This window comes from Exophiala spinifera (genome assembly GCF_000836115.1).
Source record: "Exophiala spinifera strain CBS 89968 unplaced genomic scaffold supercont1.4, whole genome shotgun sequence".
NCBI lineage: Eukaryota > Fungi > Ascomycota > Eurotiomycetes > Chaetothyriales > Herpotrichiellaceae > Exophiala > Exophiala spinifera.
The window spans coordinates 1,471,528-1,489,586 of NW_015622516.1; the positions used below are offsets into that span (position 1 = coordinate 1,471,528).

The 18,059-nt window shown below is 52.9% G+C and overlaps 8 protein-coding genes across 8 annotated transcripts; 6 read left to right on the plus strand and 2 right to left on the minus strand.

The window, feature by feature from the left end:
• Positions 1–107: 107 nt before the first annotated feature.
• Positions 108–1,928, minus strand: PV08_05733 (uncharacterized protein; the record flags this gene model as incomplete). The annotated part of the gene is made up of 1 exon (XM_016380072.1): positions 108–1,928. The coding sequence occupies one exon, from the start codon at positions 1,926–1,928 to the stop codon at positions 108–110; it is 1,821 nt and encodes a 606-aa protein (XP_016235899.1).
• A 698-nt stretch (positions 1,929–2,626) lies between these two features.
• On the plus strand, positions 2,627–3,092 carry PV08_05734 (60S ribosomal protein L30; the record flags this gene model as incomplete). Its single annotated transcript, XM_016380073.1, has 3 exons — positions 2,627–2,702; positions 2,763–2,917; positions 2,997–3,092. 3 exons carry the CDS (start codon positions 2,627–2,629, stop codon positions 3,090–3,092), a joined length of 327 nt encoding a protein of 108 aa, XP_016235900.1.
• An 832-nt stretch (positions 3,093–3,924) lies between these two features.
• Positions 3,925–4,705, plus strand: PV08_05735 (60S ribosomal protein L10-A; the record flags this gene model as incomplete). The annotated part of the gene is made up of 3 exons (XM_016380074.1): positions 3,925–3,969; positions 4,024–4,199; positions 4,255–4,705. The coding sequence occupies 3 exons, from the start codon at positions 3,925–3,927 to the stop codon at positions 4,703–4,705; spliced, it is 672 nt and encodes a 223-aa protein (XP_016235901.1).
• A 1,435-nt stretch (positions 4,706–6,140) lies between these two features.
• Positions 6,141–7,769, plus strand: PV08_05736 (uncharacterized protein; the record flags this gene model as incomplete). The annotated part of the gene is made up of 1 exon (XM_016380075.1): positions 6,141–7,769. The coding sequence occupies one exon, from the start codon at positions 6,141–6,143 to the stop codon at positions 7,767–7,769; it is 1,629 nt and encodes a 542-aa protein (XP_016235902.1).
• Positions 7,770–8,423: 654 nt separating this feature from the next.
• PV08_05737 (uncharacterized protein) lies at positions 8,424–10,688 on the plus strand (the record flags this gene model as incomplete). The annotated part of the gene is made up of 2 exons (XM_016380076.1): positions 8,424–9,955; positions 10,070–10,688. 2 exons carry the CDS (start codon positions 8,424–8,426, stop codon positions 10,686–10,688), a joined length of 2,151 nt encoding a protein of 716 aa, XP_016235903.1.
• Positions 10,689–12,140: 1,452 nt separating this feature from the next.
• On the plus strand, positions 12,141–12,769 carry PV08_05738 (uncharacterized protein; the record flags this gene model as incomplete). Its single annotated transcript, XM_016380077.1, has 2 exons — positions 12,141–12,260; positions 12,380–12,769. 2 exons carry the CDS (start codon positions 12,141–12,143, stop codon positions 12,767–12,769), a joined length of 510 nt encoding a protein of 169 aa, XP_016235904.1.
• Positions 12,770–13,530: 761 nt separating this feature from the next.
• PV08_05739 (uncharacterized protein) lies at positions 13,531–15,546 on the plus strand (the record flags this gene model as incomplete). The annotated part of the gene is made up of 1 exon (XM_016380078.1): positions 13,531–15,546. One exon carries the CDS (start codon positions 13,531–13,533, stop codon positions 15,544–15,546), a length of 2,016 nt encoding a protein of 671 aa, XP_016235905.1.
• Positions 15,547–16,181: 635 nt separating this feature from the next.
• PV08_05740 (uncharacterized protein) lies at positions 16,182–17,741 on the minus strand (the record flags this gene model as incomplete). The annotated part of the gene is made up of 1 exon (XM_016380079.1): positions 16,182–17,741. The coding sequence occupies one exon, from the start codon at positions 17,739–17,741 to the stop codon at positions 16,182–16,184; it is 1,560 nt and encodes a 519-aa protein (XP_016235906.1).
• Between the last annotated feature and the right edge of the window lie 318 nt (positions 17,742–18,059).

Here is an 18,059-nt window from a genome sequence, read left to right on the forward strand (position 1 = left end):
CCAAGCTGCGGTATATTAATTCCTGTCTACATTCGCGTATAGCATCCCATCATTCCGCCCAGGTCACATAAGAACATAGGCACATCCATACATGCACATCACACTAATCACTCATTCTGCTGCGCTTCGATTGAGCTCCCGCGTAACCAGCCCATCCAGCTGCTTCTGTTGGCACGTTTCTGAGCCTCCTCTTCGGCATTCTGGGTTTGTACCAGGCGCAGTGGTCGGAGTTGGTTCTGCTTCATCACTGCCCCAGGAATATTGGCCGGCGGTTGGTGACTGGGGGCCCCTCCTGACACCCCCACAGGAGAGCTGCCGTCAGTCGTCGACCGCTGTTCGTCGCTGTGATCACTGGTGACACTGTTGGCGGAGCTAACACGTGTACCTGAAGGCATACGAGGGAAGTACGATCCGCGCCCTTGAGAAATCGACGGACTCAGGGGGCGGAGCCCAGGACTCATAGGTCCACCCGAAGCAGTACGCATGGGAGATCCACGATTCATCTGCTGGACCACTGCAGCCGCCGCCATGTCGGTCTCGGCCTGGTCAGACCTAGCCCGGCGGTGCTGGCCACGATAGAGTGGGATACTGGGAGCCGTCTCAGGATTCTCATTTGCAGACGGCGCTGAAGGCTGCGCGTAGGACATTGGCCGGGGTCTAGCCCCTCCAGGTCGTGACACAACAGACCGTGCTCGCTGCAAGAACCCGCTCACAGCGGCGGGTGCCGCATTTTGCGCATCGGGCACCGCAGGCAGTGCCTTGTCGGTGGTCGCGCGCTTGGGCGGAGTGGCAGGCACCTCTTCGGTGTCCTGGAAGATGTGCTCGAAGCCAGGTTTCTTAAGCATACGGCCAATGATTTTGTCAATGTAGAGACCGAGTGCTTTGTTCTGCTCTTCGAGTACCCTATACTCTGTTTCGAGCTTCCTGAACGCGTCCGTCTTCTCGGCTTCCTCGGTGGATTCAAGTTCTTCTGCCAAGGAACTCATGCCGCCGGAATCCTCTGAGTGATGCTGGCCATGGATGAAATCCCCCTTCAGAGTCTTCTCGCTAAGAAGCATCTGGAAACTCTCATTTTCTTCGACTAGTCGCGCGTTTTGCATCTTGATTTCCATCATCGCCCTTTCCAGCGACTGAAGTTGCCCATCACCAACATGCTCTTGTTCAGCTAATCTCAGCTGCGCTTCCGCCAAATCGAACTTGAGAGCCTCGATGGTCGAGTCTTTCTCCTGGAGCGACTGCAGTATATCCGGAGCTATGCTGTCACGTACCCGGCTCCCCTCAATATTTTCGGCCGGAGTATCGGCCTTTGAGAAACTCGCACTGAAGCGGCTGTTGTTGATCTTCTCAGTGCTTCGGGTGCGCAACGTCTCGTTCAATCTGCTGATCACTCCTTGAAGTTCCGCCTCTTTGCTGGCTTGTCTCTCACGCTCTTGCAAGAATGTCTCCCTGTCCTCATTGTATGTAACTTTGAGCTCCCTGTGTTGTCTTTCACACTCTTTCAGTTCCGCCTTTAGTTGATCCAACTCGGTCTGCCTCTGATAATCTCGTTCCTCGGCAGTAGTCTGCTCTGCTGCTGCTTCATCCAGTCGTTGCTGCATGCCTTCTAATTGCCTTCTGTATGACTCGGATGCCTGCTCGGCACGCTGCACTTGTTCTCTGAGGTCCGAGATCAACTGTGCATTTGCAGACTTGGCTTCTTCGCTTTCGGTTCCCTCGTCGGTAGACGCAAAGGAGGTACTTGTTCGCGTGGGTGCTTTGCGCAGAGGTCGTTGCTGCCGGAGAGAGGGGGTGCGAGCAAGGCCTTGACCGGTTGTAGACGGCACTGAGGTTGAATGGCCCGGTCTACTTGGACTATTCTCGTTCAAGGGGCGACGTGATGAAGGGGAATTTGTAGAGTTAGATAGGGGGGCCCTTGATGGGGTGGACATGTTGAGTTGTAAACGGTGTTATCTTCAAAAGTCAATCTGGCGCTTTGGCTTGATATTGATGATGTGAATGGGAAGAGCGCCAATGTCAATTCGAGTGAGGGAGAATGTCTTTTAAAAACAAAGGTAGTATCCCAAACAGGTTCAAGCCACGAGCTGAAGAGATGCTGGTAACGATGGTATTGGTCAGACTCGCAAAGGCGCGCCTGCGCCTCGATGAGATGTAATGCGGCCGATCAACTACGGTTGGAGACCAGGCGATTGAGTAATGCACGTCAAATCTTCAGGCGGTGCAGGTACCTAGGCAGGGAGGCAGTCAGTCAATAATACAGACCAACAAAACATTACCAGATGGGTCGCATCGCAGAGGCCGCACATGCCAGTCAGTAAATTTCCGGAAGGACAATCATGGCGGACCCGACGACTCCTGATTCGAGTGTCGAATCTTCGAAGCCCTGAAACATTGCCCCAACGCAAAACAAAAGGCTTCTTTGGCCGAAACTGACAAACATGGCAAACGTTGCAAACAATGCACACACGAATATCACGTGCAGCGAAGCGCCAAGATTTTGAGCCGGACATTTGTGGGCAACCCAGAAATTTACAACTCGAGGTTCGTTTGATTTTGTTCTACCAGCAAACAAACTCGCCGGAGCGCACTCACCATCTCATACCTACTCGATCAACAGTAGAGCGCAACGATGGCACCAAAGAAGGCGAAGAAGACATCCGACTCCATCAACTCGCGCCTGGCGCTTGTGATGAAGTCTGGCAAAGGTTGGTTCTTTCCTCGGCTGCGCTTGGTGTCAATGTGAGCAGAATCTAATGTCTTCACAGTCACCCTGGGTTACAAGTCCACCCTGAAATGCCTTCGATCTGGAAAGGCCAAGCTGGTCATCATCGCTGGCAACACCCCCCCTCTCCGCAAGAGTGAGCTTGAGTACTACTCGATGCTTTCCAAGACCAATGTCCACCACTTTGCTGGCAACAACGTGAGTTCAACAACAAGACCCTGAGAAGAAGCTCATCTGGGCTTTGGAGGGATTGTGACTAATTCGTGATATCCTTCAGATCGAATTGGGCACTGCTTGCGGTAAGCTCTACCGATGCTCAACCATGGCCGTTCTCGACGCCGGTGACTCCGACATCCTCGGCGCCGCTGCATAGACGACCACAGTCTACCACATGATGACTGCCAATCGATAATGATCTTCCAATGATACCCTCATCAGCATGTCGCGAGGATAGTTGGCCGGATGGGATGGAGAGCATCTACGAAGATGCTCCCCAGACGGAAAGCAAATGTGCCCTTGGGCGCCGGATAGAGGAAGCATAGAAGTATCTAGTCAAATATTCAGCTTCCTTTGGGTGACATAAGTTCTGTTTGATGTTGCTGCACAGTTCAGACCCTTGGTTCCCTTTCTGGATGCCTTTGGCCTACCTACAGAAGCCGTGTTCGGGCTATGCAAGTTGGCCACTATGCAGCATCTCTGGATTTGCACCACCTCTCCGAGTGCATCTCCTCAACATGCAGGCTTATTAAAATGTCGAGGTGTTGAATGTCGAATGCTACAGATGAGTAAGAACCACTAAAATGCCCCGTTCGAGGAACCGCAGTTGCGGTTACTACCACCAGAGCCTGTTGAGCCTGTTATGCCTCAAATCAGCCCAAGACAGAACTCCTATAACGATCCTCTCCATGAAGGCAATCGTAGTGTAGAGGATAGCCTTGTTTTCTGACACTTCGGGTCCTTCTGACAATGCAGTTGGCAATATTCTTGTATGGGTACGAGTTCTTAGAGTAGGGAGATGGTCGGCAGCCGGAAACAGAACAGACCGTGTCATCACGTGACGCACACATTCTCTTGGCAGAGCGGCGAAGTTGATTTCCAATCATCCCGCGAATGCGCAGACTCTTTAAACATCATCGCCTCTTATCACTTCTTCACCTCTACCACATCGTTCGCAAGAAGTGCAGTTATTCTGAACAACTGTCAAAATGGCCAGAAGACCTGCTCGTTGCTACAGATACTGCAAGAACAAGGTCAGTAGACAATCCCCGGTATATTTGTGATCATAAAAAACTGACTGGGTGCAGCCCTACCCGAAATCTCGATTCAACCGTGGTGTCCCCGACCCCAAAATTCGAATTTTCGATCTCGGACGAAAGCGTGCCAATGTCGACGAGTTCCCTCTCTGCGTGCACATGGTCTCCAATGAGTACGAACAGTTGAGCTCTGAAGCTCTCGAAGCCGCGCGTATCTGCGCCAACAAGTATGTTTCATAAATCTAGAATGGGAGAAGGATCGCCATCTAACAAACTATTCAGGTACCTCGTCAAGATTGCCGGCAAGGAAGGTTTCCACATGCGTGTTCGCGCCCACCCATTCCACGTTGTCCGTATCAACAAGATGTTGTCTTGCGCTGGTGCCGATAGACTGCAAACCGGAATGAGAGGTGCTTGGGGAAAGCCTCAGGGTACCGTCGCCCGTGTGAACATTGGTCAGATCCTCCTGTCAGTCCGAACCCGAGACGCCCACCGTGCCACCGCCATCGAGGCTCTTCGACGATCCATGTACAAGTTCCCTGGCCGCCAAAAGATCATTGTCAGCAAGAACTGGGGTTTCACTCCCCTCCGCCGCGAGGAGTACATCAAGCTCAAGCAGGAGGGTCGACTTCTCCAGGATGGAGCCTACGTTCAATTCCACCGCAGCCGTGGCGCCATCGAGCAGAACATCAAGCGATTCCCCGGTGCTTACGAAGTTGCTAGCGAGGCATAGATGGACGGTGATTCGGCGTGCAATTGGGATGAAGGCATGATGTATTTCTAAGTGGATAGCTGAATCCAGCTAGATTCGCGAGAAATGAATCAATGATTGATGCCAACTCCGGTATCCTACATTAGGTTCTCCAAATGAAGAACGCAAAGTTTGACTCGAATCCACCACACATCAGTTTGTGCTACAAGCACGGCTTCCTCTAAACCATCATGTCCATATTTGCTCATGTTGAAGCTAAGTCCCCACCGGTACGTGGTCATGGGCGAAAATGGACGAGAATGAACACACGTCGCCCCTCGGTGATATGTGCTGGGCTAGATACCTCATAATGTCATGGCAAGCATCGAGTCTATGCAGAAGTGTATGGCATCATCTCGTAGGCGATCGTGATGGTGGTAGATTTCGTGCCAGTGGAACTCGTTTCGAGTTTCTGAGCTAATGGAGTCGCCTCTTGTCCGGATTGTCCTTCAACTTCATGACTATTCCCTCGTAGAAGATTCACAGTGTGAGGCAAACGAGTCTTAATAATACGGAGGACATGGAACATTCAAGCGAAAGGCGCGACAGGGGGGATGATTATGCCATTTAGATAAGAAATGGCGCTTGGCTCTGTAGCTAAAATAAGGCCGTGAAAGGGCAACAACTTATTACAAAGTACCAGGACACAAGTACCTGCTGTAGCTAGGTAATCAGCAGATAATCCTTTGTACGCCCAGTGGGTAATAATTAGGCCAGCGAGACAGGCTCGTCAGGAGATTTGCATTGCAGCGTCATGCAGCACGTCTTCGCCTGCGGACTGGAGGCATCGTTGATCGTCTTCCGGGGCCAAGGATGGCAGGGAGGCCAGTGAGAGATTCTCCGTGACGAAAGGATGCCAGGTTCGCCCTGTTCCAGCTTCCCAGATTCACCCGGACCGTGCATTATCGCCCGATTGATTACATGCAAAGCGATGACTCGGTCACCACCAACAATTCAAAGCCAGCCCATCCATCCATCCATCCATCCATCCAACGCATAGACACCTAGACTCCTGTCACTCAACCCCCGTTCAACATTGATTAATATCCTCTCTCACTCTCTCTCTTTCATTCTATCAGCCGTGACATCCGCGTTTTCGGATGTCCCTATGTCTCTGCGATCGCTCCGAACTATAACTTAAACTTCGACTCTATCATCCCCACCGCATCTTGTGACTCTCTTGTCCAAGCTCATCACTCAGACTGCCTTGCGCAGCCTATATCGGAGCAGGCCCTTCACGCTTGGTCAACCTCGCGAACTTTGGCAGTGTCGATAGGACACAAAGACCACACAACAAAGAACCTCCTCCTCCTCCGCCGCCGCCGCTCTGCCTCGCTGATTCTCGCGAGTATAAAGACCGCCGTAATTATCGTGCCCCTATAGCACGACCAACCCGTACAACTGCGGGTTGGAGATAATGGCCTTCCAGCAGTCCGCCGCCCCTCGACCCATTGTCGTCAATCATGCTCAATCACCAGAATCATCATCATATCATTCCCAGGCACGAGCCACAGTCGAGGACTCACAAGAATGGATCCTCTTCACTCCGTCCGTTGCCGACTCAACCATCACCCGAACCCATACCACCCAGACAGCTGGTCTGTCCAGGGCAAGCGATGTGTCATTGAATACAGCAGGAAGGTCGGGCAGACTTGAGGCTTCAGTATTTGAAGAGGATGTCACAGAAGATGGTGAGCTCGATAGCCTGGACGATGGGCTACATGCGTTCCGGGAACCACCACTATACCCCACTATCTCCCAACAGACTCAAGGCGCAGTCCTACCGACCCATGATGGACTGGGAACTTTTCCAGCCTCTAGCCCCCCGGTCCTAGAACAGCTATGGCAACATGAAGCATTCAACTCGAAACGAAAGCATGATGGCCATCATCGCCGGCCATCAAGTGTACAAAGAAGACTCGACACTATCGACGAGATCGAACAACAAGCCAGTGAAGAGAAACGCATGCGAATTGAGAGATGGCGCATGGAGCAAAGTCAGGCTCTGATGGAAGAGGTAGAGCGAGAAACCCGTCGACGATTACGACGGGGATCTCGGCACTCCACTTATCAAGACAGTCATGCCTCGATTCACGATGATATCCTTGGGTCAACGCCTAGGCAAAGTGATTATCTGTCGAAACCTGAGGATGAAAGCGAAGAATCCGAACCTTTCTGGAGGCGCATCACGAGAAAGTTCATCCGGGATGTGATCGGTATCGATGAGCCACTGCTATCTGTCATCTTCGGAGAATCTCTCCCGGAAGATGTTGAGAATGTACCATCATCCAGCGGAATTCTGCCTACCATTCCCGAGCAAATACCAGATGTCCTCAGCGCCGAGGATTACACTTGGAGAGACAAGCTACTACAACGAATTGCTCGAGAGCTGGGTGTGTTCGTGCACCAAATCTCCCCACAGCCGGGACCCCTTACCACCTATTCTCGCAGTCCTGACTATGCTGGCATGCCTGTAACTGTACCCCAATCAAAACCTCGAGGAGCCGCAAGCCGTCGCCCAGAACCTCAAATCAAGGACACAATGACATCGGTCTTGACTCCCAACTTCCCACCGACTGTTCAGGATCCTGCTCATGCTGAGATCTGGGGATTCGAAGAGGAACCGGCATCCAACTCTTCTCCACCTGACTCAACAACCAATTTACAACGAGAGCGAGAGTATTGGGAACGCGAGCTTGATTTGAAGATGGTGTTCAGGTATCTACGAGACAAGTTTGCCACGCGACCAACTACCCAGTCACCACTACCATCTCAACAAAGGGTGGATGATGCGGCTACCAGAACCGCCATCATTCGTCAGCACCACCCACTTGTTGCTAGGGCACAACGGTCTCCTGTCCGCTTACGGCGAGAGTCACGAACCAGTGTGAGACGACCGACTAGCAGCTGTGCAAGTGAAAGTGTTCGAAGTAGTCGAAGAGCGTCGCTGGTGAAAAGTGGCTCGAGCCGTAATTATTGGGATATTGGTGGAAGTGTCGGCAGTGGGAGTATCTGGGCCAGTGGCGGCGGTTGGGGTGAGGTGTAATGTTCTAGCGTGCGACGGGCAATGGCTACACTACCTTATAGAAGGGGTTTTCGTGGGTTTTCATGTCTCTGTGAGAGGGATGACTTGTACGAATATATGTTGACGACTTACACTGGGTGTTTCACGGCTGATCATGGGCATTTATTGGAAACGACACCTGAGGGAATTGCATCGGAATCCCCAGGCTCAGGATAAGAATATATCAACAACCTACTCTGGACGATTTACAATGACTAGGCAACCGCACATGGTTTTCTGCTCTTTATTGCGGATCGTACTCGTATCGTGTCTGCCTTGAGAGATCGTCTTCTCGTCTTCCTTCTCACTGCCTGTGACGGCTTGTGAACAAGCATCAACCTTGGAGTTGCCACCTTCACGAGTGACTGCCAAATGACGTAGAAGCGCTGTCAGGTCACATGATATATTTCCAACTCTCTGATTGGTCTGTCTGTGGTGGGGTCTCCTTTTCGCCTCTAACTTTGCCTTTGTTTACTTTTGCACTTTAGCCCGACGTAAAGAAGTGAACCATCATCCGCCTCCACTGTTGTTCTGTTTCCTCTTCTATCCAAGTCTGTTGCGGTTGCGCAAGATCTTTGCTAAAGTTTTTCCAAGTGTAACCGGCCGCAGCGTTGCAGACCACAGGTCGTCGCCGTCATGGCCGAAGACAACGAACTCTATTATCTCCAACCTGGATTTGACCTCAGCACCCTCACGATCCCAAAGCTGCGGTCCATCCTCGTAAATCACGACATTCCATACTCATCCGCGGCTAAGAAGGGTCAGCTGTTGGAAACAATCGAACAAGAACTTTTGCCGAAAGCTTCCAAGTTGCTAAAGGCGCAGGCCAGAGTTCGTCGCACGAGCAAAGGCATCACGGATGTTCCCAGTGGCCAGGAAAGTACCATAGACGACGATAATGAAGGCGACAAACAGTTGATGCCACCTCCGAAGACGCCACGAAGCAGGAAGAGTAGATCAGACTTGGCCACTGAACATACTGACTCCGCACCATCGACCTCCCGCCGCCGCACGAAGACTCCAAGCCGACGGAGCACGACCCGAACACCAAGGGCCTCCGACACAGAACCAGAAGTCGAAAGAACAGCACGCAAATCTCGCAAAAGTATACCGCAGCCGATCCTTCCACCGGCCGTGAAGATTGAAGAGCCCGATGCCCGGTTGAAGCGAGAGTCGTTAGAAGCCGGAACCAGTCCGTTTTCAGATGAAAATCCCTTCCAGTCTGGCTCCAGTCCTCCATCCGGCGCAGACCGACGAAAATCTGCTTCTCGATCACGCAAGTCCCTGACCGCGACGAGCACAAAGAAGAGTCCTACCAAGCGTCGAGAAACGCGATCGCCACCGATCAAATCTGAAGACGCCGAGCCGTCCCGGGCATCTTATTCCTTCCCAGTATCAAGAATCACGTCAGACGAGCAAGAAGACGGAGTTCAGATCACGGAGGAGTTCACAGCCGACGCCGCTCGTGAGCTGGCCGAAGAAGAGAGGAATGGACAGGTTGTACCGAGTAGACCGTCGGCGCTGGTGCGGCGGAAGAAACAAAAGCCAACGAGTACAGTCGCCAAAACTGCGCCGTGGGCGGTGATGACCACCGTCCTGGCGGCACTCGCAGGCTGGTACAGACAGGAAAAGATTAATGTTGGCTATTGTGGAGTTGGAGAGCCTCACTGGTCGTTGGCTCAGAATCCACACATCCCTGCTTGGGTGCACCAGAATCTTGAACCGACATGTGAGCCATGTCCACAACATGCAATCTGCTATCCAGACATGGAAGTGCAGTGTGAGACGGATTTTGTTCTTCAGCCGCACCCTTTGAGTGTCAATGGACTTGTTCCTCTTCCGCCGACGTGCGAACCGGACAGCGAGAAGCAGAGACGAATCAAGGCTGTAGCAGATAGGGCCGTTGAAGACCTCCGGGAAAGACGGGCAGCATATGAATGTGGAGACACGGTCAGCAAGGCGGATGAAGCGGCTTCAAGTGCCACAGCCAACGCTCAGGCAGTTGCGAAATCTACGGCTCCTAAGCTCGAAGTGACGGAAGAAGATCTCAAGAAGTCTGTCTCAAAGCTCAGAAGAAAAGGCATGACGGAGCAAGAATTCGAAGATCTGTGGCGTGGAGCCTTGGGAGACATAATGGGTCGCGACGAAGTTGAGGTCAAGCACGATAAGTAAGTCATGTTTTCCTCTTGCTTTGCAAACAGCACGACATCGGACGTGTCTCCTCTTTTCTCACCTCATGCGAATCGCTGACTGACCAAGTGTCGCTACTTCTGTATCTGCAGATCCGGACGACTTGTCCTCTCAAGTACTTCCCTCGCCCGACTCCCCTTCGGATGCGCCGTCCGACGATCTCTGGTCCGGACGATTTCGCAAAATCGAATCCCTCTTGGAGTTTTGACGGGGATCATTGTGGCTTTGTTTTATGGACGAAATAAGATCATGGCGTACCAACGCGCCACGGCACAAATTCCGGGCCTGGTGGGCACGACTCTCGATAGGCTCGCGACGCAGGCGGCCTTGTACCACGACCAACGCACTCCAGAGGCGTTCATTAGCGTTGGACAGCTTCGAGATGATGTGTTGAGGCACGTGTTCAGCGCGAGTGAGAGGGAGAGAGTGTGGCAGAACGTCCGCAAAATCGTGGAAAGCAATTCGAACGTCCGAGCTGCGACAAGAGAAGGTGGGAAGACGGGAGAGTGGTCTCGAGTCTGGGAGTGGATTGGACCCGTGGACCTGGCGCCTGGGTTGGAAGGGAGAAGGAGTGGCGGGGGAGGGTTGATTGAAGCATCATCGTCGACTAGGAGAGCCGAGGGTGGTGTTGAAGAAGTATCGCGGACCCAGACTCCGGATCGATCGAATGTGGAAGTGAGACGATGGGATGAAGGACGTCCGATCTATTGATGTGTTTTGGATTTTGAAGAGACCACAGAACGTGTTTTATTTCGAGAGCTTTTAGGATGCACTCAGCTGTGTCTCGAGTGTGCGGATGAATGGCGCTTGCCATGGTGTCCGGGTTTCTCTTTTTTTCTCTACGCCTGTTTGTGTTTGTATTCGACACTCGGGCATGATGGAAAGCCACGGCGATATTTGCTTGGGCCACGACGCAAAGGCGTGGTCATCTTGTTTTCTCTTTCCTTTTTTGACTGCTCTCTTTCAAGTCTCCAGTGGCGGATCTGGATGGTTGACGAACATCACAGGCAGTGTTAACCCTGTTTTCCCATGTTTTTGTTCTTTCTTTGATCTCGGCTTTTTCCCGCGTGAGAATTGAAAAAGGCCAGTCAGACCGATATGGATGTATCGTTTCGGTTTGACTCTGTATCATAGGGAGCACGGACTACGACACGACTATGAGCATGACTCGAGGATGGTCTATCGGAATAGCTTGACGGTGTGGTTTCGGCTTACGGACACCCGATGCCGGAATCAGAATGAATGAGTTTTATTTATCGACGAGGACTGTGAAGCACACGACAAAAGAAAAGTAATATGTTACAAAATGAAGACTTTAGGCGATTACATTCTGTTATGGCGAAGGCACGAACTGTATCTCGACGATCGTGTCGTTCGTGTATGAAAGCACGTAGATAAATCATCTGTAGGTAGTATTGATGTTGGTTTCTCATCGTCTCCCGTGAAGCGCTGTCTCTCATGGAACATTGAAATGGCTAGGTAGAAGTGTAGAAGTACAAGTATAAACCATTCATCTGTTCGGCCCAGTACTTTCAGTACTCTTGTGTGTGTGTTTGGGGGGGGGGGGGGCGTGGGTGTGATATGCCTTGTCTAGTGAACCTCACTGGATACGAAAATCCCTGGTAGGACGAAATTAACGAAAGAACAAGGATGATCCCTTGCCCATATCCCATGTTCCCGTCCCATGACCGTTCCTTCAGCCTTACAGCCTACAGCTCACGAGCCTACGAGCCTACGGAGTACGAACCACGCAATCAGGCAATCCGGTCTCTCAGCCATCAGCCATCAGCCATCAGCCATCATGTGATGATCTGGACAAGCCACCCCTGCGCTTCCTGTTTGACGGGACCATGAAACAGGTTTTTGGGCTCTGGATCAAAAACACAAGAGAGGTGAACCCCATACACACGTGTTACGAGTGAAGAGGAACATGATGGACAGGGAGGGGCTCCCCGTTTCTCGTACAGTACAATAGCACCGTAGCGTCCGAGGTTTCACAACCAAGGCTGAAACAAGTTTTGAAGAAGCGTCGGCCAGGATCGTTCATGTCGAGTACTCCGTGTGCAGACGACGAGTATCTTATTCATGTCCTCGGAGGCACTGCGTATCCCATCCGAAAAAGCAACACATCCACACAAAGTCAAATAAATGCAACCTCTCGAAATGGCGACAACCGACCCGCGTGATCCTCCTGGGTTACGATGGCTCGAAACACTCATTCCGGGTGTATACTTTATATCGGGGTTTGGGAGTCTAATCACATTCACGTCGACGGTTGGAATTGTAAGGAGACTTTTGTCCTTTCTTTTTCTCCTCCCCCATCATCCATACCTGCCTGACCTTTAGCCAGCCGGCAACCCACCTTGAGTGAGTCCTGCTGACCGACTTCTTCTGAATGTCAGTTCGGATCCCCCAAACATTACTACTCCGAGATTCAAGTCTTCATCGCCCTGTCATGGCTATTCTTCACGCTTTCATTGGCCCTCGCGACCTTGACGTCCATGGCTTTGACGTTTCAGCGGGACCACGTCCGTGACGCCTTCTCGCGCGGCTACAAGGGATGGCGTGGCGGTGCCGGGAGCCGGACCGCGGGAGAGAGGAGTGTCGTGTTCGGGATTGTCGTGCTGGGTTCCGGAATGTGGTTGATGCTGCTCGTCTGCTTGGCCTTTGTGTTTTTGAGCCTGAGCGTGGCAGCTTATTGCCTCGCTGTGGGTTGGATCAGTTTCGTGGTGTGTCTCGGCATGATGATTTGCACTGTGTTGTTTTGGATCTTGATGGGTCAGAGAGATTGAAACCAGAGAGAGAAACGAACGCGCCGAAGAATATGAGGAAATGTACATTGACGAGAGTGAGACCGAGGATGAAAAAAATGAAAGTGATGACTTGGGGTGGTGTTGGAATGGATCGAGTTCAATCAACTGCACGAGACGACTTGTTGTGGTGTTGCCGCGTACGGCGCCGCTTGGGCTTGATTTTTGTACTTGTTTGAGATACCCGTGTGCTCTTTCTTTCAAGCACATTCATATTGAGGCTGGAAAGGCCTTTGCTTATGTTCCATTGAAGTGACCATTGTTTGGAGATGCCTTGACTCATGTGATACCCTTTTGCAATCGCAATTCCAACGCGCTTCGACTTTCCACGTCTGAGCTTACACTGGCTCAGAAGTTTTCGCATACATCGCACAAGTTTTCTAGGAATATCCTTTAGATGGGAGATCTCGGTAGTAATGAAGAGACATGACGATGCTTAGTTTACGTCCTTGTTGATTCCCGCAAGGTGTAGAGGAAATCCGGGATATGGTCACGTGGTCTGCATTGTTAAGACTTCGCAAATCCGCTTGGACGGCAACAAACCTCCATCCCCAAGATCTGTGCAGGGCAGCGCGAACTCACCAACGCGACAACCCCTGTCTCAATAACTGAATCACTGTGGTCACGGTCACTTTGTACACAGAAATACGCGTTCGGGCTGCACATTTCCTTGCGCGATCCTGGGCCCTTTGGTTTTGGCATCCCTCAGACCCTCCCTTCGATGAGCTCAATCCGAGCCCATCATGGCAAATGTCTTCGATGACCAGGGAGATACGGGTTTCCGTCGAAGAAGACCAAGACCCATCACCGACTACGGTTCGTCCATAATCCAATGGATGCACAATCGGAAACCGCCGTACCGAGGAAGCTATCACTATGAACAAGAACGACCTAGTCTCAGCTATGTTCTCGACATATTACCTCCTCCAGCGAAACGAGATTCACCAGCCGAATCAATCCCCGTACGTCACTTACACACCTCGTTGGGGAAATCGAAGAAACCTGTCACCGTGGTGAGGTGGATGCCCGAAGGTCGTCGACTTTTGGCTGGCGTCCACAACGGCGAATTCATGCTCTGGAATGGCATGTCTTTCAACTTCGAAACCGTCACAGCAATGGGATCGAGTTCACTCCGAGCGGCAGAATGGTCCAACCGCAAAGATTGGCTGGTTGCCGCCAACGACGAAGGCACAGTCTACTACCTCCAAGCCACACTTAACAACCCGCACCAGTTCAAGGGCCACGATGCTCCCATACGCGACATCGCCTTCGCGCCCGGCGACACCAAATTCGTAACCGCGTCCGACGACAACACCTGCAAGATCTGGGACTTCACCTCTTCCGCCGTGGAATCCGTCTTTAAAGACCATGGCTGGGACGTCAAAGCATGCGACTGGCACCCGACCAAGGCCCTCATCGTGTCCGGCAGTAAAGACCACAGCGTTCGGTTGTGGGATCCTCGCACGTCACGCAGCCTCACCACACTTCACGGGCACAAAAATGCACTCACCGCAACAGTCTTCAGTCGTCTCCGCGACCAACTCCTCGCTTCGTCCAGTCGAGACGGGCAGACGCGCATCTTCGACCTCCGCATGATGCGCGATGTCGCCATCCTCCGAGGCCATGAGAAGGGCGTGACCAGCGTATCCTGGCACCCCATCCACCCCAGCCTCATCAGCACTGGTGGCGACGAGGGTTCTCTCCACACGTATCTCCTCACCGAGCCAAACACACCACAGGGTGTTTCCTCTACTGTCATCTCTCCATACACATCGTCCGACCAGCGTTCTGTGCCTGCCCAGTCAATCTACCCTGCCCACCGCATCCCACACGCTCACGATTCTTCTATCTGGTCCCTCGACTGGCACCCGTTGGGCCACATCCTCGCAACAGGCTCCAACGACCACTTTACGCGGTTCTGGTCCCGCGCCCAGCCGGGCGAAACGACCTGTTTCAAAGATAAATTCCACCTGGGCGAAGAAGGAGCCGAAGCCCAAGGCACATGGGACCGTAAATTCGGCCAGCGCCAAGCAAAGGAGCAGGAAGAGCAAGAAGCCGAAGACGAAGCAGAGGGTCTCGAAGACCAAGCTGTCTCCGGCACCCAATCTGCCGCCGCGGGCTTTTCTATCCCGGGTTTACCTGGTCTGGGAGCGCTCGGCAACGGGTCAACACCGTCTCTGCCAGGTATTGGTGCCACCAACATTCCTCCTCCGCCCATCAACCTCCTTCCAGGTCTACCGAATCAACTTGGGGTTGCACCACATGGTCACCCCATCCCTCAGATCCCAGGTGTCGACGCCAGTTCTCTTCAACGCTTACTAGCCATGTCTCAACAGCAACAACCTCCTGCTTCCTTTCAACAATCACAGCAACAACCTCCGCCGCCGCCGCCGCCACCGCCACCCGGTCTGGGTATGGGTATGGGAATGTCCATGTCCCAACAGCAACAACAACCACCGGCAATTGACTTCTCACAACTGAACCTCCCACTGGGCTTTCCCCCACCGCCACCTCCACCCGGACAATTACCTCCTGGTCTTTCTGGTCTAGGAGGGACTCCGCCCATATCCATCTCTGGCATCCCGGGTCTCGGCGGTGGTGGTCCTCCCGCGTTGTCTCACCAGGGCGGTGGAGGAAATGGAACCAATTCCAGCACGCCGGGTAATGCTGACGGCGTTCGTAGACGAGCTCCTTTACCCAGCCAGCGTGATGGATTCAAGGCAGAGCAGGCGAGAGGGAATTACCGTGTAGCCAGATAAGGAGGAAGCTATCCAAGATGGGTAGGTGGCGTTGTGTGTAGCTGCTTGCCCTAATAAGAATATGGACCGTCTATCTCCATTTCCATTTGCACGGGTCTGATGGTTTGTATTGTTAGTATGCTTTGTGTGTGTGTGTGTGTGTGGTGCGCGTGAGATTTCAGTCAAGGCCTGTATTTCTAGTATTTCTATTTCAAGGTGTCTGTCTACATTAGCAGCTACGTACGTGCTCAGCCAGCATCTATTTCGAAGATTTGTAACTCTTCTGTACTGACGTACGTGGTCGGCCAACATCTACATCTACTACGTCCATTTTCTATACCACGGTCTCTCGCCCCCTGTCTATCCCGTACATCCTTTGCCTCATCCTAAAAATTAAATGAAAACCTGGGACGAAAACTATGAGTGCAAGCAAACAAGCAAGCAAGCAAGCATCAGGGCCCCGTCGGTTGGTTGACTGGCTGGCTGGCTTGCGAGACGAAAGAAATCAACATGCGTCTCAACAACGATAGTGGAAGAAAAACAGCCAGCGCCAGACACCTCCCTCATCATCTAAAAGGTATATATATTCTGACATGGGGGAAAAAGGAAAAGAAAGGGTATCTTCTTGCTCTCGTTTTTGTCACTAGTCTCGCCCTTCACGTATCTACCATTCTCGTATCATCGTCGTCAACTCCATTCATACCATCTCTCACACCATCACCATCGCCATCCATCTCGATACCCATATTCGGATCCATCTCGTCATCCCCTCTCGTCTTATGGCCTTCATCCCGACGTAGGTCGTCCTCCTGGAGAGTCCACACCTTGACATCCCTATCCTTCCCACCACTGACCAACAACCCTTTCCCGGCCTTGGTCCTTCCCCAATCCATACAGAGCACGACGTCTCTATGCGCCTTGCCCCTCCAGAGCACCTCTTTACTACTGACTGCCCAAACGACGATTTCTCCGTCTTCACTCCCACTGGCCACGAACGCTTCTTCTTCCCACCCGTTCATGCCCGCGGTTCTGTAACCCCCAACCACCCCGCCCAGAGTGTACTCGGCATTGACGTGGCCCTGGTACGTCTTGACACACGTTCCCTCGCTGTACCTCCACAGCCTCACGCAGCTGTCGAGGGTCCACGCCAGCAAGAACCGGCCGTTGGGCGTGAACCGCACGCTCGACACGCTCTTCCTGTCTTCGTCGACGAGCGTCTTGAGACACTGGCCCGTGCTCGCGTCCCAGATCCGAATCAGCCCATCGGAGCTGCAACTGCACACCATCGTGCCGTCGCGGAGAAAATCGACGCCGCGTACCGGGTCCGAATGCGCCGGCAACTTCCTCATGACTCGTCCGGCGCGCACATCCCACAAGAACACGGCCTCGTCGTAGCTCCCGCTCACCAGCATGTTACCCTTCGGGCTGAACGCCAGACTGTAAACGTAGTTGCTGTGTCCGAGCAAGGGCGAAGGCGATATCGGAGAGTCCGAGCTCAACGGCGACCACAGCAGGATGCTCTTGTCGTCACTGGCCGAGGCAAGTGTGTAGTGCGGACCTACGGGCGACCAGGCGATCGCATTGACCCCCGCGAGATGGGCACGCAGGGTGCGCAGGTGTTTGAAGGGCGTATCGGGCGTCGGGTTCGCAGGGACAGAGTAGACGTGGATCGCACTGTCGGCGGAAGCGGTGGCCAAGAGTGCCATGTCTGGTGAGAATCTCATCGACGTAATGCCTCGGGCGTGTGCTCGTGGAATCGTCAGAAGCGGGGAGAAAGTTACAGGCTTCGACTTTGGTTGGTCTTCGCTGCGCCGGGCAGGGGGAGACGCGGAGCGTGGAGAGTACGAGCGTTCGCGGGAGGACGACGAATATGACCGACGGCGACGTGAGCGGGATCTGGGGGACCTCGACGAGCGTCTGTGTCCGTCGGGGTGTTCTCGTGCCGAATCGTATGCGGAACTGCCTGTTGGGCTGCGGCTGGTTCGGGGTCTTGCAGATCGGCTTCGTGAACGTCGACTGCGAGGCGACATGTCGCGACTCCCATCTCGGCTTCGGGAGCTAGAGTATCGTCTTTCTCTTTTTCTGGAGTTGGAGTTCTCTCGTGAACGTACCGAGTCTGTATGCCGCAGAGCTTGACGGTGCGACCGGCGAGATGAGGACGAATCGGCGCTGGAGGTCCGACGTCGCTTCGTCGGAGGATATCGATCTTGGTCCATTGTGAGGTGCAAGGCAGGCTCGATTCAAGTCGAGGCAGGGAAAGGAGCCGTTTGTGTCTGTGTGCAATTCGCAGTCTTCCACCTGTTCAGAAAGTCGAAGACGGTGCAAACATGGAAAACACGGTAGACGCGCCAAGTGCAAGGCTGAGCTATTCTAAACCGGGCACGCGAGGCTGACGGATCGAGGCATGCTGTTGCAACAGAAATATATAATTGTCAATCTCCTCCGTTTACCATTCTCGTCCTCGAGCCGAAATTGTTCGCTACCCAGAGTGCATCTACCTAGAGCGCCCTCGAAATGCCTATCCTGGAATTCTC